Source organism: Streptopelia decaocto, assembly GCF_964273445.1.
Source record: "Streptopelia decaocto genome assembly, chromosome: 2".
Lineage (NCBI taxonomy): Eukaryota > Metazoa > Chordata > Aves > Columbiformes > Columbidae > Streptopelia > Streptopelia decaocto.
In genome coordinates this window covers 73273678-73301007 of record NC_138655.1, presented here as the reverse complement: position 1 = coordinate 73301007, position 27330 = coordinate 73273678, and the positions used below count along the sequence as shown (strand labels likewise).

The window sequence follows — 27330 nt, the reverse complement described above, 5'->3', positions numbered from 1 at the left end:
CGAGCCATGCTCGCCTGATTTCCCTGGGGTGGGACAGGGGCAGGGAGTGAAGGTGCCTGCAGCTCGAGGTCCCCTCGGGGACACCGGCTGCAACCGGGCAGGGCTGACAAAACGGGACCCTGCCTTGTCCTGCCCGAGGGCACCTGAGCTGCAAACCAAAGCTGGAGCTGGGCAGCCGGTTCCAGTGGTAGATCCAGCTGCAGGACTGCGCAGAACTTTACTCAAGGGTGAGCATTGACCCCTGGTATGGCCAGGCATTTTTCAGACTTGTGTTGCTGAGGAGGAATCTTCCCACAAACACTCTCATTTGCAAAGTAATGTGTTGGAAGAACAAATTGAGAAAAAAATCACTGAAGTTGAAAAGTATAGCACTGATGTGACCCAAGTGGCGAAGTTGGACCCCTTACAGTGCATCTGCATGAATAAAATGGGAAAAGCTTAATTAGTAGCAAAGACCGACAATATTCATAGTTTTGTTTCCATTTATTTAGGCTGCCAATTAAAACCCACATGTCTGTTTAAGAGTCTTTGGATACAGATTTTAAAGGAACTTGACAGCTCACAGATTATAATAAAAAGGCACTAAAGTCTGATTATTTTTCCATCTAGTGCATACACCCTAAAAATATGCTATGTAGATATTGTTGTTGTTGTTGTTGTTGTTGTTGTCATTGTTATTAAATCTGCCCCTACCATTCTGGTCTTCAGACTTCTCAGACTTATCTAATTTGCTCCTGTATTTCAGCAGTTCAAGTTTATGCATGCCTCAAGGTTTAGACTGCTGTTGTAAGACAACTGTATTGTGAGTACTACTCATCAAATGTGGTATCCTTATGGGAGACAATAACAAGAAACAACAACCATGAGCAGAATCTTTATGTAAAGGCAAGAAAAATTAGCTGTTAAATAATTATGATGCAGTTCAGACTATAATATATTAGCAATACTTTCATAAATCCATATATTTTCAATATTTCACCATTAGTAATAAAATATATTAATAATCTGTCATTATTATTATGAATGTAAGTATTGTACTAGCACTCTGCCACTTTAAAAAAAAATATGTATGGTTCCTGAAAAGTTGCTTTTCTCCCTCCATCTCTAATATCTGCATTGTCTGCCTTGAAATGTGGATATTCTACTAAAGTACAATTCTCACTTTTTGTAATTATTTTTAACATCAAACAGTATTAATCAGCACAAACTGTATTGGCTTTTACACACAAGGCACAATAAATCCAGGTTCACATATTAACTATTCATAAATACAGTAATTCTCACTTACAGACACGTTGCAAAGCTACAGAACAGAAACCGCAGTTGCACTCTTCTTTCAAAAATACTATTTTCAACACTTTTGTTCTTGAGTTCATTACATAGCCCAGATTTTATTTTCAGATGACCTAACATTACTACTCTATGAATGAATGATCACGTGGGGAGAAGAGAGTATGAGAGACGAAATACTAAGGTGGCCTTCACTAATTACATATTAAAATCATCCAGAATTTCATAAAAACTAGAACAGTGAACTTCAGATTGTATTATTATATTTCTATATATATATGTATGTATTTTATATACATATATATATAAAAAAATGGATTTTTATATATATATAGGAGTTGGACTCAATGATCCTTGTGGGTCCCTTCCACCTGAGGACTTTCCATGGTTCTACTTGTTTTGCCATATTAATTTGTCATCCCTTGCCTCATCTGTTACCTGCAAGATCAATTCCTTAAAGCAACAGTAATCAGCTTTTCCATCTGGGTGGATAACATAGCCCCTGGCTAGCCTTACAGAGGGTGGAATGCCACCATCTATGCTAGTCACATAGCCTGACCTCCTGGAAATGCAGAGCTTGGTCTGTTTTTCAGAAGTGTCTGAGTTTGTGCACATCTCTTACATACCAATTGAACACACACTAATACTAATCCTTCCCCAGTTTGCACTGCAGAAGTCAGGTGATTAGGAATCACCAGAAAAATGCACATGGTCCATAGTCAGCTGCTTTAATCCCTTCTGGAGAGACAGTGGGTAGGAGCAGACTTTGTGCCAAATCCACCATTTGGGTCCATGTTTCATGGTCTACATGCAACTTTCCAATTATAGGTAGGTAGTATACTTGCAAGAGAGGGAGGAAGAAAGTTGAATAATTGTGCAAGTTGTTCAAGATGCTGTAGAAGTTAATATGACCCCTAAAAGGGTAAAAGGAAAATAAATGCAAATGTAGAAATGGTTCCTACGGATTATTTTTTCTTGGAGTACCTAATTATTTTGTTCTTCTTTACAGAGAAATAACTGTTTGGAAATTATGCTTCCAAAATGGCAGAAGTACTTATTAAAGTCAAACACTGTTCCTGACTTTCTTTTCACCTCTTTACTACACCCACCTTTGACAGGATGACATATCAATGGTTTGTGTCACGTACATATATTTTGACTTCTTCTGAAGGTTGATTGTTTTCCAATGTTTTCATATACCATGCTTCACTGTTAATGGAAGAAAACCACTGATGGGGCCACCACAGCATATTTGGGTGTTCTCTTAATATCTGGTTTTATTGTAATTTGTTATCTTGTTTGTTAGCTAATTTGAGAAACAACGTAGTATTTTTTCAACCTTATTTCTTAGCATCTTTTGTAAAAGATTTATTACACAATGAAGTAAGCAGGATGGTAGCCCCAAAAAGAAGACACAACTCTGTTTCACAGAACATAGCTTACAAGCTTTTTCCAAGTAATCAGAGCTTATGATAACTTGACTAAAATATGGAATACCAGGTAGCACACGGATTTGACAAAACTCTTAAGAAGGAGCTTTTAAGAGGCCTCATTAGGAACGATCAGAGTGAAAACCAACTATTTGCTGAGATTTGACAAAACTTGACAGTTTCATCTGTGAAGAGAGGAGTGGCTGTGCTACAGGTTAGTGGAGGGAGCACCAACCCTTCCATTTCCATTGCCTGGTTCAATAAATGCTCTTGATTACAAAGTGGTAAGAAGACAGCTCGAGCCCCCATGAATATGTGCATCCTGGAAACACGCAAGAGAAAGAGTGTGCAGCACAGAGAAGGAATGAGTAAGGCTACAACACAACTTGCTGGCAAGGGGTTTGCAACTGCAGCCGGGCTATATAAGAACAGGTTTTGTATTTTTTTCCTACATAATTTCACTTTCCCACCTGCCCCTAAAATAAAGCTTGGTAACACAGAGAAAGCCAGTTGATTTCCTCCTCCCCACTGCTACTTCACTGCTGGTGCTGCTGGAGGTGTTTTTGCTCCCATGCTTTCAGAAGATCAGTTGCCAGCTGTGAGATGTGCTGCCAGGCAAACTTGACATGGGTGGATTCCACGGCGCGGGAACAAATAGCAAAACGTAGCACAAACTTCTCTCGCAGGTGGCACGGGACCAGATGAATCTTCTTGGCCTCATTTATGCTTTTAAGAAGCTCCTTATTTAGTTCATTTGAGCCCTGAAATTATTGTAATTCAATGGATATGGTGATAAATTCCAGAAGCAAGTTTCGAATATATAAATCACACCAAGCAACCAAGCCCAAGTACCACTAATATCATGCAGCCACTTTCACATCTCCCAGTGCTTTGCCATCAAAGGATTATGAAAAGATGACTGGGCAAGAGAAAATTTTTCAGCCACAAAGAGATTCCTGGGTTAAGTGGCATTTTGAAGCAGTGTTCACACTGGGGCATTTGTGATAGCCAACTGCTTTTTTGTGACTTAAGGACGTGAGCTATGTAGCTTAATGTAAAAGCATTCATGATTGCATCCATTTCATAAAACTTTTCTTATATTAAATAAAACTAACATGGGAGGAAAGTTTGCAAAGAACTATACCAAGATTTGTACGACAAATCCTCCAGTCTTCACTTAAGCATGACTGCTGTGAGAGGGTCTTTTGAATATGAAGATGGAAATCTTACCCTTAGTAAAGAAATAATAAAGGTAATATATCCCTCATACGAGTAAGCTTGATACTACCAGTAGAAACCCTAAAAAACTATTCACCTCACATTCTATAGGAAATGTTCACCGCAGAATCCTACAGAGTGAGTTTTTCAGGGTGTTTTAGAAACGCGATACACTGACCCTCCCTCTGGAAGTAAAGAGCCTTCTGCATTCCAGGAAACAAAGATATAAATGTTAAATATCTCACAGAAGGTCAGAGGGACCTTACACTCATGCAGTATTGAATTTTATCTCCTTCTTGTGTCCTTCATTCTCCCTGTGCTCAAATAGCGAATGTGAGGATTTCCCTTGGAGCAGCTGTAAGCATTTAGTATCAACCCTCAAAAGAAACAGGACTGCAGGGAGGAGTACTGTGTCTTTTGCAGGTGCAGCTTATGTTGAATTGATGGTTTTCCTAGTTTGAGTCCATTTGAGATTCAAACGAAGGATGTCATCAGATTTACAAAACCAGAAGTAAATTGCTTTGAATAAAACAAGGAAAGAAGGGATCCCTTATAGAACACTGTCTGTAGTAAAACAGTTGCAAATGGACAAAACTGTCCATCAGCAGTTTACTGTGCTACTGCAGCAGCACAGGGCTTTTTGAAAACATCGATATCAGAAACATGTGCAGTTTAGACTTGCCTGCTTAGCCTTTTCCATATAACAACAAAGCATCAGGAAGACAGAGTATTCTATTGCCACTGAGAATGTCTGTGTTATTATCATGCTTTTTTGGATCATATTAGAATTAGAGCTGAACCCCAGTCAAAACCATTCTGACTTAGCACAAGTTGTCAGGGATTTTGGATGAGAGCCTGAAACCCATGGCTTAGCCTTCGTTTTCTAGGAGGCATTTGTGCAACTTGAACGCTCCCAAGAGAAGAGCCAACTGGGGTGTTTTGCAAGTCCCCAGCCATTATGGGTCAGTCTGGTGACAATGATATACATATCTGATATGCTTTCTTATCAAAGGCAATCCATCATTCAAATTAGGATCCTTGCCTTTAATATGAAATGCACAGCACTATCTTTCAGGCAATATAAGGGGTTATATGATGTTAATGACTTTGGCTTGGAGGAACGGGAGGGATGAGAAAGATTTATGTATCTCTCGTCTGTTCTACTCTCACAGCTGCATGTAGGGGCTGCTGTGACACTTGGGTGTCACATCAAATTGAAGTTAGAAGTGACTAATCCTCTCCCAGAGCTCTGAGAAGCAGCAGCCAGCTCTGATTGAGTTTGTCAGCTCCAGCAAGACGGTATTCTCACCCCCTGGAGAAATGACTAGCTTGATTTGTATTCATCTGCAGACATGACAAGGAGGCCACAAAATAACCCTCTGGCATGATACATTTGATGAAATAGTTACAATATGAAAGTCATTATTATTAGTCCATATGCTCAACAGTGAGAAAGGCAAAAATTTAGAAGTTACTGGTAAGCATAAAAGTAAAAAAGGATTTCTCAAGAACTAGGGAAGGAAAAATATTTCATACTTTTACAGCTGTGCAGCATAACAGTTCAAGTCCACTGTCTCTCAGTCCTCTGCGACTACAAAGAAGTTACAAGTATCCTACTTCTAAGATCCATTTTAATATGAGTTACAGAAATCACAGGAAGATTTTTGAAATAATGATTTAAAAAACAAATAAAGCTGAAAAAATAACTATAAATTGTTCTTTATTTAAAAGCTTCTTAGTTTTGTTGGGTTTGTTTTTTTTTTTGGACAGGGAAGACAAATGATGAAAACATTGCTGTTCAACATTGGTTTTCAGCAGAATCACCTCTTTATTCTACAACTTGTTCAAAAGTTTCTTAGCCAGGTGTCCAATATTTATCTCCTATTGTGAAATTGTATTTCCCTGTAGACCTCATTTCTTCCTCTGGATCACCAGGGACAGGAGAAGAGACATAGATGAACCACTGGTCTGATCAAGAGTGACAATTCCTGTGTTGCTATGCTCTATTTCACCAAGGCTGTTCCTTTAAAGTAAATGTAGAGCACTGACTAACAGCTGTCTCTGGATCTGCAAAACTGATGTTTGCTTGTTCCATGTGAGAGGGCAGGCTACAACTAATATTTTGTTTTGAGTAATAAAAGTCAGAGAACCTATTCCTCAAGATCTTTAGAAAGTTCTTGTTAGGGAAGAAATTCCATTCATGTTCCCACTTACAGGAAAATCTCCACATTCTGTAATCAGTCTGATCCCCTAGCACCAGACCATTTTTTTTCCTTTCATTTTAAACAACATAAATTCAAGCAAATCTATTTTCCTCTTGCAGAGAAATTCACCATTACCTTATTGCTAAAGATTCATTAAGTTTTCAGCCAGATAACTGGGACAACTGCATGACTGAAAAGAATTTGTGAGAAGCAGTGGTACCACACTACCCAGAAGGAGCCAAGATGCACTTGTGAGCCTTCAGAAGAGCTATAAGCTGATTTAGGTATCATGTGAACCAGTGCTGTTATTATTATTATTATTATTATTATTATTATTATTATTATTATTATTATTATTATTATTGCTTGGTGTTCAGATTCAGTGTCACAATCCAGCCCTTCACAGAGGCTCTTCTGTTAAATGAGTTCTTTACCCAAAACAACACATTGATCCCCTTGTAATGTCTGATGCAACAGGTGAACCCTCCCAGCTCCTGTAGCTCTTACGCCCTGAGTGCAGAGCGGGTTCTCTAGTTCCTGTTGGGTGATGTCTCTACGTCAAGGAGTTTGGCACTTACAGAGATTTTGGGGAATGAAAGGCAAAGCGGGGCTGAAGGATCATGTTCAGCAAATAAAAGGAGACCAGGGCCAAGGGCAGCTGGAAATGTGACCTCCTGTGCAACCTGTTCTTACTCAGATTGTGCTCCAATTTGTCCAGTCTGACTGTAGGATTTTATAAATGAAAATGTATTCTTGAAAGAAAACTTTTAAAAAGTTTACTATTCTAGTCTTCATCCATAATAGCAATGATATGTATAAATAGATATATAATTTTGTATTAAATATACACACATGGAAAATTAGGTTGACAAGAAACACACACACACATCCACACATCATATATAAATGTCTAAGAAAATATACTAAAATAATCATCTTCATCAAAGTCCATGAGACATATAACAGTAATTGTGTATGACTGTGTAGACTAAGACCATTTGTTTGTCCTGACTGTAAATTTGCACACCCTAATACGCTTTAATTTCTCTTAAGCATATGATTAAGTTTTAACAAAATTGTCTTAAGCTTCTTTCCTTAATCTGCTTTAATTTACATGAACTCCCACTACTTTCCTTAAAAAATAATTAAGTGTATTAGCTACAAAGAGTATGTTCTATTGCAGGTTATTCTGTTGCTATAAAACATGACAGAAGACATAGGAGGTCTCAGCTGCCTTACCTTTAGCCGAAAACAGACTAGTCCCAAGACAACCTCAGCACAGATCTCAAATCTTTCATCCTGAAGGACTAAATCTTCAAACTGATGTGACAGCCTGATGTGCTGAGAAGGGAAAGATAATATCCGTGTTGTATTAATTTGATTTATCAAGAGAAAAGTTATGCTTTCCATCTCTAATATTTTTTCTCAGTTCCTTCTTCTGCTATGTGGTAATTTTCACATGTTGCCATCTGGTTTTGTTCACTTACATCCCATTTATGACTTTCAGAGACCAAATTGACCCATTACTGTATTAGCCACTCAGTCTGCCTTAGGCCATACTAGTTTGTTTTGTAATTAAATGTGTCAGCACAGTTTCGTAACTGTCATGATACCAGATTAATAGTAAATAATTGTAATATTTCTTCTTTAGGCTTTCTGCCATTCTCCATTTTGGTTGAGAATTGCTGAAGGGTCCAAAACTTCTTGTGGGTAAAGGGGGAGATGCACAGATAGAGAGAAAATGATCAGAAATACAGTGCAAAATAAGCTGGAAAGATACACTCTCTATAAGAGTTCATTAAATAGGAGAGTAAATGTGAAGAAGGATGGAATGTGCTCAGTCCTCTGACCTGGGCGGTCAGGTTCCATTGAAAAGTGGTGACAGTATACTCAGGAAAGTGGATAGTGAACCTCAGCCAACCTGTTTAAAAGTTACTGGGGAATAACATTGGGCACCAAGCCAGAACAATTATTTTGAAGCATAGGAAACCAGTGCTCTCCAAAATCAAACAAACAGGAAAAATGCCAAGAGACATAACAACCAGCAGGGATGTCTTAACATCAGTCAGTGATGCTTGCATAATCACAGAAAATGAATTCAATAACACCTGGAAAAAAAGAACACCTATCCTCATCAGATACCTGCAGCACCTTATCCAGTGCCTCTCTCACTGGCTATCATCAGATTAGTGCTCACTAACCCCCCTCCCCCCCAAAAGAAGACAGCAACAACCAGCTATTAGAATTACAGTTTGCCTTAATGCAATAGCCAAAAATGATCAGCGACATCTAAAATGGTGTTTAAAAGTTCCTTAAGTTTTATGTATCAATGATTGCAAAAAATTTTATAAAAATAAACAACTAGCTCCATGCTTTTTTCCCTGCTTTGCACTTTGCCTTTTTGCAAGTTCGAGGACAGACTTCAAACAAAAATTGTGTCAGGGTTAGATATGTAATGTTTCATCTCACAGGAACTTTTTCCAAAAGGGCAAGAAGGTAAAACAGAAATTACTGAAAAGAAGAAAAAGGGAAAAAAAGAAAAAAGGAAAACAAAACAAAACAAAACCCCACATTTTGATGTTCATTTGTTTCTTAGAATATAAAAAAACATTGTTTATATTGAATCAAAACATTGATTCAAAACCTTCATGTTGGACATAGTGGTGTCTCATGAAACCAGCCAATCTTACTGTTGTTATCACTTCATCTCTGCTGTTTGTTACATCCGTTTAATCATCTCCCTCTAAAATCCAAATGGAAGCTCCTTACATCTCTGATGAGACCAATAAAATGCCTAATCTTTTCCAAGGCATTTGAATGTTCTGCTGATATAAACAGTGTACAGGTATGAAAATTGACCAGAAGTATGTGTATCCATACAGATACTTGTGTGCACATGGAAAACATATGTAAAATGTGCACGTGTTGTAACAATCTTTTACTGTCTCCTCCTTCATGTTCTATAACCTTAACCAAACTGATGTCTTTTACACAGCTCTACAACTTTTCACACTGCATGTACTAGGTCTTGGAAACCAAAACCATTAAAATATTGTGTTCAGCGAAATGAGAAGTTCACAACTGTTCATCTGAATGTAATTGCTAACTAATTAATCAAAATTTACCCATGTAAGAACTAAATAAAACAAAAATCTAAGATTTGGCTTACTGTGAGTAGTTTGTACAAGAAAACTCTAGACCGATGCTCTACATGGTATTTATACCTCTCTATTTATGCGTCACTTTTTGCACTAAAGGATTTTTCAGAAATTTGAAAAAAATAAAAGCAAGGAAAAATAGAGAATATTTAGTAAAAGACTAATCAAAATTGTGGAAGTATTTTGCATTCATGCCTGGATGCAAGTATACTTTTAACCACAGCGAGTCTTAAGAAGTAGCAATAATTTGTAGAGCCACAGGGGGGCACCAGGTGTTTTAGAGTTTACAGAACTGGAAGGAGAGAAAGTGGAGATTAGCTAAAGTTTCACCTGTAGAGCTTTGCTTAACTCAGTTATCCAAAGTTATTATCCTGAGTTGCTCTTACAAAAGCTGTTGCAACCAAACATAATTAAACCCAATAAAGTTAACTTTATTAAGTCTGGAAGTTCAAACTCCGTAACACCAAAGGGCTTTTAGGCATCACACCTGCCTCTGTGAGTCCAAGAGCTGTGCCCACACTCTGGACATCAGCGTGGCAATAACTCACAGGAAAACATATGTGGCTTTAGTGCTTCATTTTTTCAAGACATGCAGGTAAACTGTGAAAATAATGTGCTGTTTGGAAAACCATAGGCACTGAAACTGAGGACAGGAAAGAGCAAGAGGTAAAAACTGACAGGTTGTTCTCAGTTTTCTGCTGAATGTGCACATACTGAGTTTGACCTATGGATATTTTAAGCCTCCGAATGCTTTTGATTTTGACGTTGGTGTTATGCTGTGTCTCTAGCTCCTTTAAGTTAAAGTTGATGGTCAAATTTTATTTAAGCTTTAAAAGTTGTTTTGCTTAACACCGTTACATAACTCAACAAAAAGTGCATGTACACAAACCAACTCACATAGTCTTTCCAGCAAGATCATTTGGACAATTCCTTTATCACATGGGTTTTCAAAGTGGAATCCCATGGACTGCATTAGCGACCTGAAAAGTCTTAGTATGTAGTAACAGAATATCAATGCTTCTCATAGTGAAATTTAGCACATTGAAGAAAAGAAGCTTGTAAGGAATTTTTGGGTGTCACTATCTATCTCACATAATGAACCGTTGCTCTTCTGCAGTGAGAAGGGAAAAAAGAAAGGGATCTAATTCATTTGAATGTTTGGGATTAAAGGAAATGTCTCACATAATTATTGATGGCAACAGAAAACTTGTAAGGCATTAAGATGTGGTCCCAATTTAACAAATCTGTATTTGTGTATGTGTGTGAATAGAAATAGAAATAGAAATATAGAAATAGAAATAGAAATAGAAATAGAAATAGAAATAGAAATAGAAATAGAAATAGAAATAGAAATAGAAATAGAAATAGAAATAGAAATAGAAATAGAAATAGAAATAGAAATAGAAGAAATAGAAATAGAAATAGTCCTGCATTGACATGTTTAAACTGAATTTTGATTTTTGGGCAAAGCCTTAAAGAACTAGAATAGGTTTTGATTAAAGGGAGCTTCTCTGGAGCATCAGGATACATTAATGTGTATATACAAATAAGCATACCTGCCTAGCCTCAATCACTTCATACACTTTCTCCTATAGATTTCACCTTTCTGCCTGCCTTAGCTCACATCCCACTACACTCTGAAGAAAAACGCTGTCTTCTCAAGAGTCACTTGGAATGTTCCACTCCCCAGTTGAAACACTTTCTCTGGCATTGCTGTTCTGTACATTTCCAGTTTCTCAGTCTCTGCTGTTAATATTTAATGGAATTCATTATCCTCAGTGAAGAAAGAAGGATGCGGTACACTGAATTCTGCTAGTCCTGTGGGGGATTTACCTGAATACTTGTAGGGATTATATGCAAAAACATTAACTGCTAAATTTCTCAGATTATTTCTGAGCTCTTGGAGGGGACATAAACTGACAAAGGAGTGATACACACTTAAGCAGTGTGCAAACTGACCATTTACAAATAAACCATTTGGATGTCACATTTATACTGACTCTGAGTGTTTCGAATCTGGAAGACTGCTGTTCTTGTTGGTTTTGACCACTTGGTACATCTCTGTGACTTTGGGATTTATCTCCAAAATCTGTATTTTTCGCTCCCCACATCCTTCAGAGATGACTGTCTTCCCCCTTTACCACAGTTTTATTGTTGTTGCTTGGGTTTTGGTTTGGTTTTTTGTTTTTTGTTTGGTTGGGGTTTTTTTTCCCCCCGTAGGTGAGCACAGCATCTGTATTGGGATTTGCATAAACTCAGAAAGGAATTGAAACTCTGGGTCCCAAATATCCCAATAAGGCCCAGCCCAGCATCTGAATAGGCATGCCTTAGCTGCTATGGTATAGCACAAACAGGAACGACATGTCCTACACACAGGTGTGTTGACATATGGAAACTATGTGGTATACAGCTGCCTACATCCCAAACCAGTCATCCCCTTCCCCAGGTTCCAGCCCAAGGAGCTGTTTCAAACCTCTGCTCTTCTGCCTGATTCTGTGCCCCTGGCCCTTCCCTGGGGCAACTTCTTAATGACACAACACAGAGCAGTTCTTCCCCTGCCCCCAGCTCCAGCCACCTGCTCTCCACTTGAAGGATGCAGTACCTGCTGCTGCTGTTCTATATCTCTTCTTATTCCACCTGTGCCCGCTCTATGACCCACTGTAATAAAAGCAGCTTCAGAAATAATTCTGGCAACTACAGGACTTCACTTAAATGCAGCTAGAAGTACGAGCTCTTCTCTTCAAGGACCACCTTTGCCAGCAATGGGAATATAAAAGCTGTTATTGCAAGATGCTACGATGTGTTTAAAAGAAAGCAAATTTCAAAGCCAAGCACTGGGACAAGCAGTGTTAAAGTGAAGTTAACAAGTGAAGCTCCAAGTTACTTTTTGTTCTGAAACTTGTCTGTAGACTTGAAAATATAAACCAGTGTCAGGCTGGTTTACATACTTCATTACTGTACTACTGAAAGAAAAGTCATCACAATATAACTGGAATCAAAGATAATTCCTGAGAAGAAACGAACAAGTTATGAAACACATTTAAAAAATGTTATTTTGCACTGCTGATAGAACTTTGCCAACATGTCTACAAACTTGCAACATATATCTTAAATACTGGTAGAGAAGGCAGCAAATGAAATGCAAATGTTTATCTAAAGGTAAGTTCAACAGAGAACCGCTGGAGATAGAATTGACTTTTTTTTGAAAGCTGCTTTAGAACCCACTGGATTTTGTCATCACTCATCTGGGGAAAGGTGTGAGAAGAAACTAACTTAATAGTTCCAGTTTGACAACAGTATACAGGGACACAAATTCTGCACTTAATTACCCCTCTTATCTTTTCAAAGTTGTAAACATAAGGTCATAACTTATTTTTTCCATACACCAGGGAACACTGTAGTCCCTAATGAAATATTAAAAATACACACTCAATTCAACAAATCCTTGGAAGTCTAGCTGCCTGAATTAATTTAAATATAAGGGAAGATATTGAAATTTTACTTTGGAGTCAGTATGTTTAAGAAGAGGTTGATTTTCTAGGCCTTCCTGAACTGTGTTATCACAGAAAGTATAAAAAATGGTCATCAGCTCTGATTATAGCACAGCAAGCAGTTTTTGGCTGGACAGTCATGGAAATGTCTGGGAGACAGGGAAAGAGGGAACCTGTTGAATGTAAATACTGACCTGTACAAATCAGCCTGATAAAATACCATGTAATTAATTCCAGGTTTCCAACCCTCACTTTTCCAAGTTAGAGATTTAGCCCTACTTAAAAACTTGGCATCATATTTAAATAATTGTAGTCTCCAGAAATCTGATGTGAGAGAGAAACCCAGTAGAAACTGTCATGGTGGCCTAGTACAGTGATAACGAATCTTGTGTCAATAGTTCATCAGAAAGCTAAGCATCAGTTTGCCACAAGGACGACAGAACATCGGGTTTGCCACTGTTGTCAAAATATATATTCCTGAGAGCCTCACTAAGGATAAAAGTCCAATTCAGAGATCTGTGCAGTCAGTTGATTGTTATATTGTGATAAAAACAAGAAGCGAAGAGGGTACCCTCCATCCCAGAACCTTTTCAAATCAGAAGAAACTTACTCATGCAGTGACCTTACAGTGGAAAAAGCCTTTCTTAGGAATTAATCTGTTTAGTACCACAACAGAAAGGAACGTGTGTCTGCAGAGAGTTCGGTATACTAGACCAACTCTTAGCTAATGGGTATTTTTGTAAATATCTAGAGTCAAGTCATGGATCTCCCCTCACTAGAAGATTCCTTAAACTTCATAAAGGTGAAAGATATGCTTGAATTTGACTTTCCTGCTACAGAGCAAGTATATGTATAACTTAGACTGGTGCCAAGTGTGTTTTTTACTGATTAAAAACCCCCTTCTTTTTACCTCAAGCATAAACTTAGTACTTAATCATAATAATGTTAACAAACTCTACTTTGTATACATCCTTTTTTTTTTTAAAAAAAAAAAGGTGGATTTTAAACAGAAACAAAGAAACAGTAGAGACAGACATGCCCAGTAAGTTACTGTATCATAACTACAGTCCAATGAGCATAATCATAACCTAAGCATGTTGTCAATGCAAGCACATAGTAAAATGAAGAAGTCATGAATAAACATGTTTTTCCCCAATAAAACCATTAAAGTGCTCTGCCTTAACTTCTGAGGGAACTATGGTCCCACATTGTAGAAATTCCAAATTCTTAGACTTGTCTTCTCTAAAGAGAAAAACCAATGACAGTTTCAATCCTGGCATGATATGAAACTCTGATAGTATGTGAGGCAAGCAAAGAGCAGTCCTGTTGTACCCAGCTGTCCAAAAGTGTTGTCTGTGCTTTCTGTTGTGTGCAGGAGTCATGAAGAGAAGACAGGTAGCAAGCTCATTTTCCCTTAGCCTCCCACTGCAGGTTACCCAAGAAAGCAAATCGCAGTCACCTTGCGGATGTGCTCCTGCAGTCCCCTGACCCCGTACATCCTCAGCACAAACCAGAGCTTCAGGGAGCGGAACCGCCTGCCCAGGGGGATTTGCCAGTGCTGCAAGGCAAGGAGAACCCACATTAGAAGTCACCTCTGTAGTGATGCTGCAGAAATTGTACATTCTACAATGATTTGAGGCACTCCACATTGCCACTTCCTACAGGCAATTGCTGAAGGTGGGTCAGTTGGTAGGAGAAGTGTCTGTTTCTGGTTAATGCCCTGGTGCGACTGCTTCATATTTAAATTTTTCAAATGAAAATTAGAAAAGGATATTGGTGTCACAATGGTAGGGTCACAAGGCAAATCAAATTTTCTTTGTGCATCCTGAATTCTCCTTGAAGGCTTTGGAAAAATAAGTATCTTAGAAGCTCATTTACATGGGCTTGCTTACAGTTGTGGTGCTCACATCTACAATGACTGGCCCATTTTCCATTTCAAAACAACAGTGATTCTTCTATTGGTCAAAGGTTAAAACACAAGTGCATTTTAAAAAATGTAATTTTCACTCTGTTACGGAAAAAAATCTTTAGGACATTTAGTTCTACTTCCTAAATCTTGAGACTTTACACATGCAAGATGATTACTGCTTTTAAACAATTTTTTTCAAAAATATAGAGTTTACAGTTTCAGCTGGTGGAATGCTACAAATTTAGCAAGCTGCATCCTTCCTGGAAAGAAACATCAAGTTTTGAGGTCTATAATAGTAATAGAAAATGAAAGTCCCAGAAATATCAGTGTATACAATTAATAGTATTAATTATTACATTGATGCTGTACTTACCCGATAATCTGTTACAAGGCCTGGAAGTTAAAGAGAAAAATGTTCACATTGTTTCATCACAACAGCCAAAACCTACAATCATTCTAATGCTATTTAAAAAGCTGTATCTTTGTTGTCCTTTATGTTTGCTACCAACTGCAATATTATCATTATCAACAGGAGCACTAAACACCTGATAGGATACCTGGCAGCACAATAAATGGAGGTGCTTGTAGTGAGCTTCATTCCTTAGTTGGGTAGAATATACCAGTAACAAGTTAAATGGTTTTTAGAAGAAGATACACAATTTTTCCTTTCTATTATACTTCAGATACTGTGGAGACAGTGGACTAAATATTGTGTTTATTTTTCTCTTGTAAGAAAAAGAAATAGTGGATTAAATTGCAAGTATTCTGTTTGCTTGAAACAGTATGCCGAATCCCCACACTCACTTCATCATTTATTCTCTGCTTTTAACTACCTTTTATACTCATCCACATATTTGTTGCTAATTCTTAAGCATGCTTAATAAGTGACTTGAAAATTTGATTCAGGATTGACCTCTTCCTGTTTGGAGAACAGCATTCTGCATTTTTTTATGGCTTTTTTTCATTTTATGCACTTAAAACCTCCTAGAAACACAGATTGACCAAGCCACAAAGCGGTCCATGGAGGCAAGCAGAGAGTGTTATTAGTTATCTTTTATATGAGCACACAGAGTCAAGATGCATATACTTTTTCTTTGAATCAGGTGATTACACTCATTTCACTGTAAAGGAAACTGTAAAACAAAGCTGGATTACTTACAATGAGCCAGCAACAGAGATTAAACTGACTGAACTCTAAACCACTTCTTTAGGAAAGTGTGGAAGCATCCATTGGCTTTCTTATTCTGCCTTATTATTCTGCAGAGGAGGATAAGCATCATAGGAAAGTATGTACTGATATTTGAAGTGCTCCTGCAACTGCATAACTGCAAGGTTCTATGTAGAACTGTAGCTTCTGAATTTGACCAGTTTATGTCACTTATGTAATGCTCAGCCTCTGTATTTTCTGGGGGTAAAAAGACTGTATTTCCTGTGCTACAAGCTCTCTTGCCAATGTTCTCTCATCTATGCAGCCAAAACATAAGAAAAAACATGGTCCTTCCTCACTGCAACATATAGCCATTTGATTCTTTAACCTGTGAACCTGTGACTAGGCTATTTCCCAGATTAAAAACAACAACAACAACAACAACAACAACAAACAAATGGAAAAAAACAACACACAACAATCAACAGTCATAAACCTGTTCCTGAACTTCAAGAAATTAACCTGGTTGTCTCAGCTCAGTAACAAGTTAATTTGATAACATTCGTATTCTTTTACGTCGTAGCAGCCATTTATATTTGATGGCTGCAGGACAAGTAGCAAAGAGAGTAAAGCAACTGGTGATAGATAAATAAACCTACATTCCTGTAATGGGCTGTGTCTAATGATCCACAACAACACCTTTCAAATGCTGTAGAGCAGAATGCAGTCAATAATTAGTCCTTGATTACAGGCCTTAATCTCGCATCCGTATCGAACCAGGAGGAATTGCATTGTGGGAGCGTATGTGGTGTTCACAACAGAGTGTAAAGCTGCATTCTTCCAGCACTGCCACTAGAATCTGACCTAGATCCTGAGTTGCCAGGCAAGCTAATATAATCTTCCTGGTGTGATGTGCAAATCACATAAAATTATAATTAATGACAAAATAAAGACTTTCCCCTTGGGGGCACACATAATTGCCAGATGGTTATTAAGAGTAATTGCTCACAGATAGAGATACTTTTCTGCTCACTTAAATTCTTGAGTGAGAGAGGAGCAAATTCAAAAATGCTGCTTCATTTGCGTTGTAAACCATGGTGGGAATTCTCAGACCTGAGACCTACTCAGAAAATAAGACCCTGCATGAGACAATTCATGTTTCCAGGAGTGCTGACGTCCCATAAATCACAAAGGAATCAACAGGGATTTAATAGCCTAGCACCTTTGCAGATTTGGCTAATTTTATCCAAAGCATAAGTGTGTATTTGATTTAACAGTTTAACTAGAAGCATTTGCATTTGCAAAGTGTAGTCTAGCTCTTTGGAATATAGGTATATAGATAACAGATAGTGATATTTGCCATAACTTGTATGTTTCATTAAAAAGGCAGAAAAAAAACAGTTAACAATTCTAGCCTTTGGAAGGTGAACCTCAGCTCCAGAGTTACTACATTGTCATGTGTATTGCACTGTTTTCTATTTGTGTTTCTTGGAAATGTAGAAAAGGAAGAAAATGCAGAATTTCAGTTAGTTCAGGACCAAGGCATGAGAATCCTCTTTTCCCAGGGCTTTTTAGTGAATGGTGGAATTCTGGATGGTATTAATTTATATGTCAATGAAGTCATAGCCGTAATAGACTGAAAAGTACTCAGGATACACTTCTGAACACAGATCAGCACCAGCAGTTCCAGGAAAAATAGGAGACTAAAGCGTAAGAACATCCACTTGTGATTCACCCTTTAGAGAAAGTTACGATGGAACTTGCACCACATGCTGACACTGCGCTGCTGTGACCTTCTTCACAATAGATCAGTATTAACCAAATGTGTATAAACCATCTTTAGGATGGCAAATGCCGCTCTGCAGTGCCAGGTATGTGCATGGAGTGACACTAATCCATTAAGGAGGTTTGTGCAGGGCCTAAGATTTGTTGGTTCTTTGCCAGCATTTTGTGAAGAGCTTTCGTGAGCATTTTGTACTGGGCAGGCAGTCTGAACATACCTCCCTCTGCAGTCAATGTAAGATCATGGCAGCAACAGGATAACGTCCCAGATTGCTGTAATTCAAACCAGAGCACAGGTATCAAACACAGCTCACCTTTGCTGTGTGGCTTCAGGGCATGTTTGGTCTTGACAGGGATATTTGAAAAATTGAATCAGAGCTCACATGCATAGATAAGAAAAAAGGTCACAGACCTCAGAAACTCTAAAACCAAACCAGATCCTGAAACCATTCTGGAGAAAGAGATGTTGGCAAGGGCAGGTGAAGGGACTCCATGCACAGCAGCCAATATGTTTATACGACTATCAAAAGATGATTAAGAATTCTCTCAACGCTTCTAAGAAGAGTCAGTGGTAAATCTGGAGCCGGGAAAATCACAATACAAAAGTGTTCATATGATGCTTTATAAAATGTCTTTCCATCAATTCCTTTTTTATACTAACTAAAATCTCACTACATATGTGTTTGCACTTTAAGAAGCTTTACTCCCTGGGGCACCTGGAAATGGAAATTGCCTCCTAAACAACTTAAGTAGTTTTAAGAATTTCAGTTTTGATCTTAAATTCTTTTTTCACATTAAATATCAGTGTGCAAACAAAATAATAACAGTCTCATTTAATTATAAAATTACCAGACTCATTATGGCGATGCTGCAGGTAAACAGGTTCCAATTTAAAGGCACCTATTAAGTCTGATCTTTTTTTCACCCTGTATGAAAATAAAAAAGGAATAAAATTGCAAAATTTAAGAATTAAAATTTAAGGGATTAAATTTCCACAAGTGAAGGCAAATTGAATGTGTTTAAACTGGCGTATTTCCTGAGCACAGCCTGTGCCATTTTCATTGCTTTTTCACAGCCGCACCAGTACTGACAAGTAGTTAAGTGCAAGGCTCAGCAGGAACGGGCAGCATGACTGCACAACTTGCATATTTAAAAACAGACAAGAAACAGACACAGAGGATCTTTTTATGGTGATAGACACTCCAGAATGTGCAACTAGCTGAAGCAATGTTCATGTTTGCAGTCAACAGAAGTTGCCTTGAAATTACTGCGGTACAGAACTGTGGCTTCCCAGACACGGAGTGCAGATGCCCTGAGGCTTTGGGGGTGCTGGACATGGTCTGTCTGTGCTGTGGTGGCAGCAGCGGCAGCCACTGGTAGGGATAAGACACCCGGTCCAGACTTGGACTCCCTTCTTGTATCACCATGCCCTTGGTTGGGTCCAATACATGAGTACTGACTGACATACTACAGCACAAGGTGAAACTGAAGTGTCCTTCCTATTGCCAGCTTGTGGGTGGTGTAACTGGACTGAATTTCAAAAGCCAATGATTCCCTTTTAGAAGGAATAAACTACATTCTGCCAGTGGATAAGAACAACATTTTGCTAGTTTATGCTTCAGTCTCTATGTAAGCTGACTCATCTCTACAAACAATGTGGTTTATAGAGGCAGAAAAAGAAGAAACCAGAAATCAAAAAGGGAGAGGTTTCTACATAATTATATTAGGCCTATAAAGTAAGTAATAATTTCACTAAGTAAGTAATAATTATATCAACATGGGGACACTCTCAGTGAGGAAAGTCCAAACCTTTTATGATTTTTCTGTGCATCTGTTTTTTTATGGTTTTTAATGTTTTATGCTAAATTCCAAGTAAAAATCTGATTTTCAATATTTTAGTGTACTCTAAGGAGTACATTGGGAAAATTCTTAAATTCAAACATGTAATGTGTATCTGAATAATATATATATTTGTGCAAAAGCCACCTTTGCTGTGTATTTTTAAAAGGTTGAAGGTTAATCAAAGGCAACTGAGAGATCACTGTTGCACATTTCTTCTTCTTTTAAATAAGTTGACCTATTTCTGGATGATGTTTTAGAGTCTTCTTGTTAACATTGTTTTTTCTTCTTTTTTTTTCACTTTTGCAAATTTTGTTCTATTATAACTGAAATTAATGTTTTCTTTTATTTTGATAAATAGTCTGCATTTACTGAATAGCTGTTTTGCTAATAACTATAATTAGTCGTGACGCTAAGTTCTCGAGATTCCAGTTTGGGACACAATCGTATCATCTACTATGGGATGTTGTTGTTACTGTTATTATTACAGCTATGATACTTTGCTTTGTTTTAAATTATATGTACTGGTTTCTACTTTGGCAGATTTTTATATCAAAAGGTCATCTCTTATGTCACCTGGGGAAATTAAAATTCAGTACAAAATTTCATAAACAGTCCTTTTTGAAAACGAATGCTTTTCATCAGCCAGACACCAAGCATTTTTAGAAAACTTTTGAATCAAGGCTCAAACAAGGAGAAATTTATGGAAAAGAAAAGAAAGCTCTGACTAGCATGCTCTTCACTGCATTAACATCCTTAAATAAAGAGTTTTCATTTATGTTTTAAACAGTCACAAAATGGAACAAGTCTGAATCTGCACACTTTCCCAGATTTCTCCCTCTCTGGAACATAAGGCAGAGCTCAGACCTGTTTCTAATTTTTGCTTTTTTTTGAAACTTGGATTAAGTGAAAGAGTGAATTTTGTAAATAATTTACAGGAGTTAAAGCTATCCAGAACTCCTAATTTCTATTGAGAAATGTAAATAAATGTCTACTGTTAGGAAGGCAGAATAATTTAATATGGGATTTTTGTCTATTGTAAAGTTTTCTTTTACTGTCATACTTACCACAGAGCAGAGCAGTCAAAATTCACTAGGAGCCATTTGTGAGGATTAAAGTTAAATGAATCTGCAAACTGACAATGAATAAATAAAAAACAGAATCATGAAATAGAAAAGGATCCTTGTGCTAATGATGCATCTTTCTCAAATTGTCTGAGTACACATTACCTACAAATTAATTTCTGAATTGGGACTTTATAGATAATGTTCATGCTGACATCACCTTGCTTAAAAATTACTGTAGTTAAATCTTCATTTATTTGGGGGTTGGAATTCCAGATAGTTGTGCAGCTAGGCTATTGGTATTATCAAGATATTGAGAATTTGTTATCACAGAATCACAGAATGTTAGGGATTGGAAGGGACCTGAAAGATCATCTAGTCCAATCCCCCTGCCGGAGCAGGAACACCTAGATGAGGTTATACAGGAATGTATCCAGGCAGGTTTTGAATGTCTCCAGAGGAGACTCCACAACCCTCCTGGGCAGCCTGTTCCAGTGCTCTGTCACCCTCACTGAGAAGAAGTTTCTTCTCAAATTTAAGTGGAACCTCTTGTGTTCCAATTTGAACCCATTACCCCTTGTCCTACCGCTGGTTGTCACTGAGAAGAGCCTGGCTCCATCCGTGTGACCCTCACCCTTAATATATCTGTAAACATTAATAAGGTCACCCTTCAGTCTCCTCCAAGCTAAAGAGACCCAGCTCCCTCAGCCTTTCCTCATAAGGGAGATGCTCCACTCCTTTAATCATCTTCGTTGCCCTACGCTGGACTCTCTCCAGCAGTCCCCTGTCCTTCTTGAACTGAGGGGCCCAGAACTGGACACAATATTCCAGATGTGGTCTCCCCAGGGCGGAGTAGAGGGGAAGGAGAACCTCTCTCGACCTACTAACCACCCCCTACTAATACACCCCAGGATGCCATTGGCCTTCCTGGCCACAAGGGCACAGTGCTGGCTCATGGTCATCCTGTTGTCCACCAGGACCCCCAGGTCCCTTTCCCCTACACTGCTGTCTAACAGGTCATTCCCCAATTTATACTGGAGTTATCAGTTATATATGTTATGGAAAAGTATAAATCTTGATGTAAACTAAAATGAAATCTGCATATTCAGGTACACCCAGTTTCCAAAAACAACTCAGTAAGCTTTCAATTTCAGGAATATTAAACACATACACACAAAACTCATGCTTAGAGACAAATCATATCTTTAGTTCAGAATCTGCATATTGCATTCATTCATAAAACTACAATTGACCAGGAAATTCCTTTTTTTTTTTTTTTTTTTTTTACTGACAGGGTGTTTTCTTTTAGTAGAAGTCATTTTTTTCATCTAAGTCAAAAGAAATACCAACATAGAACAAGCATTCACAATAGATTTTTATATAAATCATGTAACAGGCCCATTTCACTTGATGTGAGATTATCTGTCTGCCTGTCTATCTACCTACCTATTTATCTATCTATATATCTATCTGTCTATCTCACTGTACTATGCAAGGTAGGAAACCTACTAATGCTTGTTAATTATTTGCTCTTATGACGAATACTGGCCCAGACAAGGGGTGCTGTTTCATCTCCTTCAGGAACCAATAACAATAATTTAAAAAATATTCCCCCACAGGAAATTACAAGCAGCTTCATTTGCTGATAAAAAAATGAGTCAGAAAGAAATGCTTTATTTGTGAGGGGCTTTTCCCTCCCTTTCTTCATTAACCACTGCATATCAGTGCTGTGTTTGAACTTCTGGCTTTACCAAACAGCAATATTTTCTCCACTGACGTGGAAGACATGGACTTATCTGACTGTCTGAGGGAGCAGCAGGAAATTGAAGCATTCTTATCTGAGCAACTGAATGCCGAGTAGCTCAGCGAGCGGGGAAAAGGAGCAGGAGTGCTGTTGGGGGAATATTTCATTTAGTTCTCTTGGTTATTAAGCCCTGTCTGTTTGAGATATAGCTACTGGCTGTATCCTATATGATTTCCAGGATGAAAGCAAAATATCAGACATAATGAGCTCATTAGTCGGTTGAACAATTTTTTTTAATTATTTTTTTGTGTGTGTATTGTAGAATTAGGGTGTTATAAATGTGCCCTTTTGGATTTTTGAGAAGGTGTTCCTCTTTCTGTTTTGTAAGACAAATTGTTGATTCACGATTATATGCTGTTTCGAATGACAATCTTTTACATACTGTGGTAACTTGGATACTCCCAGAATAAACCAGTAAAAATTATGTTAACATTAGTGATGCATATAGAATGTACAGGCAATTGCATTGCAAACTGAAGTGCAACATACTTAAGAGATGCTGGAAGAGCCATTAATGTTGGATGCACAAGAGACCTACAAATTCCATGTAAGAGGCTGGTTTTAGCAGGCTGCTATAGAAGAAACACTTTACTCACCTCTACTCCGTTTAGAAGATGCCTGAATTCAGGGCAGATGAACGCACTCCCAGCATAGGCTGCATCAATATGCATCCAAATATTTTCCTTATTGCCTAAAAAAAAAAAAAAAGTAATTAGAGGGGAAATAAGCTGAGCAGCAGATTCAAAAACCCCGTTAATTTGCATGCAACCAAGTGCCTGAGAGCTTTTTCTTTGATGTCATTATTTTCCCAATTTAAAATTAAATTAAGAGATCAAATGTTTCTACCATCTGGGTTTCTATTAATACATAAAGATGTATACATAAAATATTATTCTTCCTCCCTACTTCTGCTGGAACAGAGTCCTTACACATCTAGGTTTATTGTATTACCATTAAGCAACTTCAAATATTAAATTATTTTGATTTAAGAACCATTATTTAAAAATGTATATCTAGAGAGATGGTTATCATTTCTATGCTAATAAAACTATCTACTTTAGCAAGAGGAGCTAGAGTTTCACCTGTGTTCCCCACTTCTAACTCATTAATCACAAACACATATTTCTAAACAGTATGTTTTACATGCTGATAGTTGTGAGTGCACATGATTTTCAACTATGTGCAGCAAACTATTTATTTCAAGGACTGAGACACGTATGCAAGAGCAAGCTTTGGAAGGTTAGGAAAGCGCTAGTTTTGGTTAGTCACTGAATAGTTTCTGCAGAAATATTTTAGCATATGAGCCTCCCATATATTCTCTCTAATTTAGTATTCACACTCTGCTATATGTCATCTGTATTAATACACACAGTAACAATTTTGGTCTCTGAGCTGATGACTGAAGCCCACATAACATCTTTACACTGGTCGCCAAATAATTCTGATGGGTGTTTCCCAATACAGATGTATATCCATTCAGATCTGCAAAGTTCAATTTATTATTTATCTTTAAATATACTTGGTTTCAGACACTGCCTTTATTTCATGGGAGTACTGCTCGTGTATATTAAGAAGAAAATTCACCTGCACAGAGAAAAGCTACCATAAAACCTCCCAGAGCAAGTCACCACCTCACAAACCCCTAATGTTTTAGGCCCCACCTGAATAAATTAACAGAACATTAAATCGTTCTGTGTTTCTGTGAGGCTGCTTCCAGTTGCTTGTAGCTATAAATTTCCTGTTCTAAATGTACATTTGACTAGACACAGTGCAGTTCTGTTTCATTGTTATCAGCTACCAAGTGAGCTCTTTTAATAGTCCTTAGAAGGGCTTGAAGAAAAATGTTACAAACTGAAGCACTTACAGTAAGCTTTAACAGACCGTGTCCTAACACACACCCCCGCCCCCTAAAAAAAAAAAAACTCTTGAGGTTTTTTTGTCCTCTCTACTGTCTGAGAATGCAAGCTTGTTGCTTGGCTTAATATTAGATAGAAAACTGAGGGTCTCATCTATAAGAATGACTTGGAAATGACTCAACACGGCTTAAACTGGCGATTTCCTGTGTAACCTCATCTAGGTGTTCCTGCTCTGTCAGGGCGGGATTGGACTAGATGATCTTTCGAGGTCTCTTCCAATACCTGACATTCTGTGACTCTGTGATTCTGTAATTTTAGAAAATAGCAGCAAAGACTTACAAATAGGACCCAGTTCTAACAGTTTGTCAAAGGAGCAGGAAGGTGTGGTTCCCAGTGTTGCACAGAACTGCAGAGCCAAAAAAACAAAGGCAAAAAAAAATAAGTGTTACAGCAAAGAAAATTATCAAATGAGAAAAAATGTCTGCAAAGGGAACAATAAACAGAGAGAACAGATTTTACAGGGCAAAATGAAGTGATTTTAGCCAATACCCATCCTTCAGTGGAACTTTTGAGAAACCAGTTTTTAAAAAAAAATAATATAATACTAATATAAAAATATAATAGAATATATATTTTATATACTATTATTATAATAGTATATTATGATATAATATTATAATTATATAGAATATATAATTATATCAAAGTGACTGAGAGGTAATGTAATATAGTCACACTATTATGTTAATGCTATATTTTATATATGTTCTACATGCTTATCTTGTGGCCAAATGCTAACCTCACATATGCAGTTATCACCAAAAGGTTTTGCAGTTTACAGGACATAAGCAAGCTCTGAAGTTGAGCAAATTAAAGATGCTGGAATTGCTGTTGACAGAATGGATCAGAAAATGTTACTGCCTGAACTGAGGAGCCACAGCTCTCTAACAGAGATATGTAATTGATTTGTCCTCAATGTATCTGCAGCCTGGCACCTGTTCACTAGTAGCAAATGTTCACTACTCAGTTTGCAAGATCTTTTCACAGAGAAACTTTTTCTCCCAAATTCATCCTAAAATACTGGAACCATTCATCCTTCATTCTGTTAATGTCTGATTTAATGCACCCTGCTGCGTGACCAGTAAGCCAAAAGCCAAGGCAACTTAAATGCTGAAGTTTCACAGTCAAAAGAGAGTATAACCAGGTGAAAATGAGCTATAGTAATTTACTGGGAATATGTAGGTAGAATTACAACTCCAAAAAACAACTACCAAGTGTATATAACCTGACATAATTTTATTTTTCATTGCAACACTTGTGTTTTAAATACCTCTCATTTTTGTAAGCACGAATAAAGACTGGGTCTGGGTTTTGCCTTGCACTGGATTTTTATGTAATAAAAGACACTTTACAGTTGAAATAGGCTAATAAGGTATGCAAGGTTTTAGTTAGAGTATTGAAATACAAAGGAATTAGATAATTTGTCACAAACAAACTATAATACAGCCAGGAGATTACCTTAAATATGTCAAATCCAGATTTTGGTTTGGTTTGGTTTGGTTTTTAATTCTGGTTACTTTTTCTGCCATGTGCACTGTGGATACTTTCACTGGATGCTCTATATGAGTAAGCACTTCTGTAGCAAAGCATTTTGTTCATGTGTAAGTTACCTGAATGTGGCCTTATCTGCTCTGAGCTTTTAGTCTCTCTCTCCAGCACAACAAGCTTTCTACTTACAAGAAAAATAATTTCATGTTATAATGCCAGTGGCAAATTGTTTGTCAAAATCCTATAATCTGTTTTATCCTAATATCACATTTTGCTTGCCAAGTGTACGCTCTTTTCTATTTTTTTTCTAGCTTAGACACTCACCTACCATCTCTCCTGCATTTCACTGATAACTCATTATTTCTAGGAGTTCCTGTTACTCAAATGTTAAATGATGCCAGACTTTTCTGGGGGGTCTTTTTACTTCTCTTGTAAAAGATGACACACATTTGCACCAAGTATTCCTGCTCTAATTAAACAGACTGCCTGATAGCCACCAATATTTACCCTTTTATTTGTTTCCTTGAACACTCATCCTCATTTGTAAGTTGCCACTCACTTTCAAGCTAGATATTCCCTTGACTTTTTAACTTCTGTCAGTATTGGACATTGGAGACTGTTACAAATCATCTACAGTCACGTGTTGAAGCAGGTCCTGTGCAAATCTCAGGACTAAGAATTTGTTCTCCCTCTGAGGGTTCCCTAGCGAGTCCTCCCAATATCTTCTCATGAAGTTTTAACATGTCAATTTATTTTTGCTTTTCACATTTCCCATCAGGCTTTTGGGTTTTTTTCTCTTCTTTTCATTCTATAAAATAAAGTGGCAACAGCACACCAGAAAGCGCTGACGTCTTGGAAAAAATAATCTGATTATGAGACAAAGAGTTGGATAAATGTGATGGGATTTTCATTTGCAAGTTCCAGGTTTTTAGAGAATTCATGCAAAGTGAGAGACAGTTGTTCTGCCACTTATTAAACTAGTAAAAAGGGCAGGTGGATATGTGTTAGAAAAGCCAGATATTTAAAATGATTCATCGCTAGAATACTGAAATAATTCAATAATCTATTGCTAGAGAAGTAAACCTTCTCTTTCAAGTACATTTTTGAACATTTCTGTATCTATATTATGGCATATACCTCAGAGATATTTTAAATTGTCATAGGGAGCTGAAATTTTCTGTTTAATGGAAAGTACACAGACAGTACTCCGTTCATGCAAATTTATGTACACTCTTGGAGGAAGTCATATCCTGCCTTTGTATAGGGCAGACATGATTAAATGTATCATATAAACCCTGAAACTCTTTTATGCCTGACAGTGCACCTGTTCCCTCAAAGTCATCATTACAGCAACATTAATAACTATAACCATGTTTCATTGCAACAATAAAAATTTTGGCTATGGGAAAAGTTATTATTAAAAGAAGAAAAGGACAATTTAGGGGTTTTTTTCCCATATCAAGCTAGTTAGAACCTGAGTTTGAAACAAATACAGTTCTGAAAATGTGAAGCACATTGAATATATAGTTTATAAAATTTTGCTGCTAACACGTTCTTCTCTCCAACTAATCTAATCCTTATCTGTACCTG

The 27330-nt window shown here is 37.4% G+C and overlaps 1 protein-coding gene across 2 annotated transcripts in view; it reads right to left on the bottom strand.

Annotated features, from left to right (window-relative positions):
* LOC309436310 (aromatic-L-amino-acid decarboxylase-like) overlaps positions 1-27330 on the bottom strand; it is a 57463-nt gene that overhangs the window by 6522 nt on the left and 23611 nt on the right. The window contains exons 7-14 of one of the 2 annotated variants that reach the window (XM_082045413.1): positions 24532-24598; positions 22933-23027; positions 20536-20603; positions 18479-18555; positions 15074-15093; positions 14251-14349; positions 7382-7483; positions 465-3481 (exon numbers count right to left, since the gene is read on the bottom strand). In XM_082045413.1, coding sequence (XP_081901539.1) covers positions 3257-3481; positions 7382-7483; positions 14251-14349; positions 15074-15093; positions 18479-18555; positions 20536-20603; positions 22933-23027; positions 24532-24598 — 753 coding nt within the window. In that variant the 3' untranslated portion in view covers positions 465-3256. Of the gene's footprint in view, positions 1-464; positions 3482-7358; positions 7484-14250; positions 14350-15073; positions 15094-18478; positions 18556-20535; positions 20604-22932; positions 23028-24531; positions 24599-27330 lie in introns of those variants that run through there. The other variant, XM_082045414.1, reaches the window with a different exon arrangement.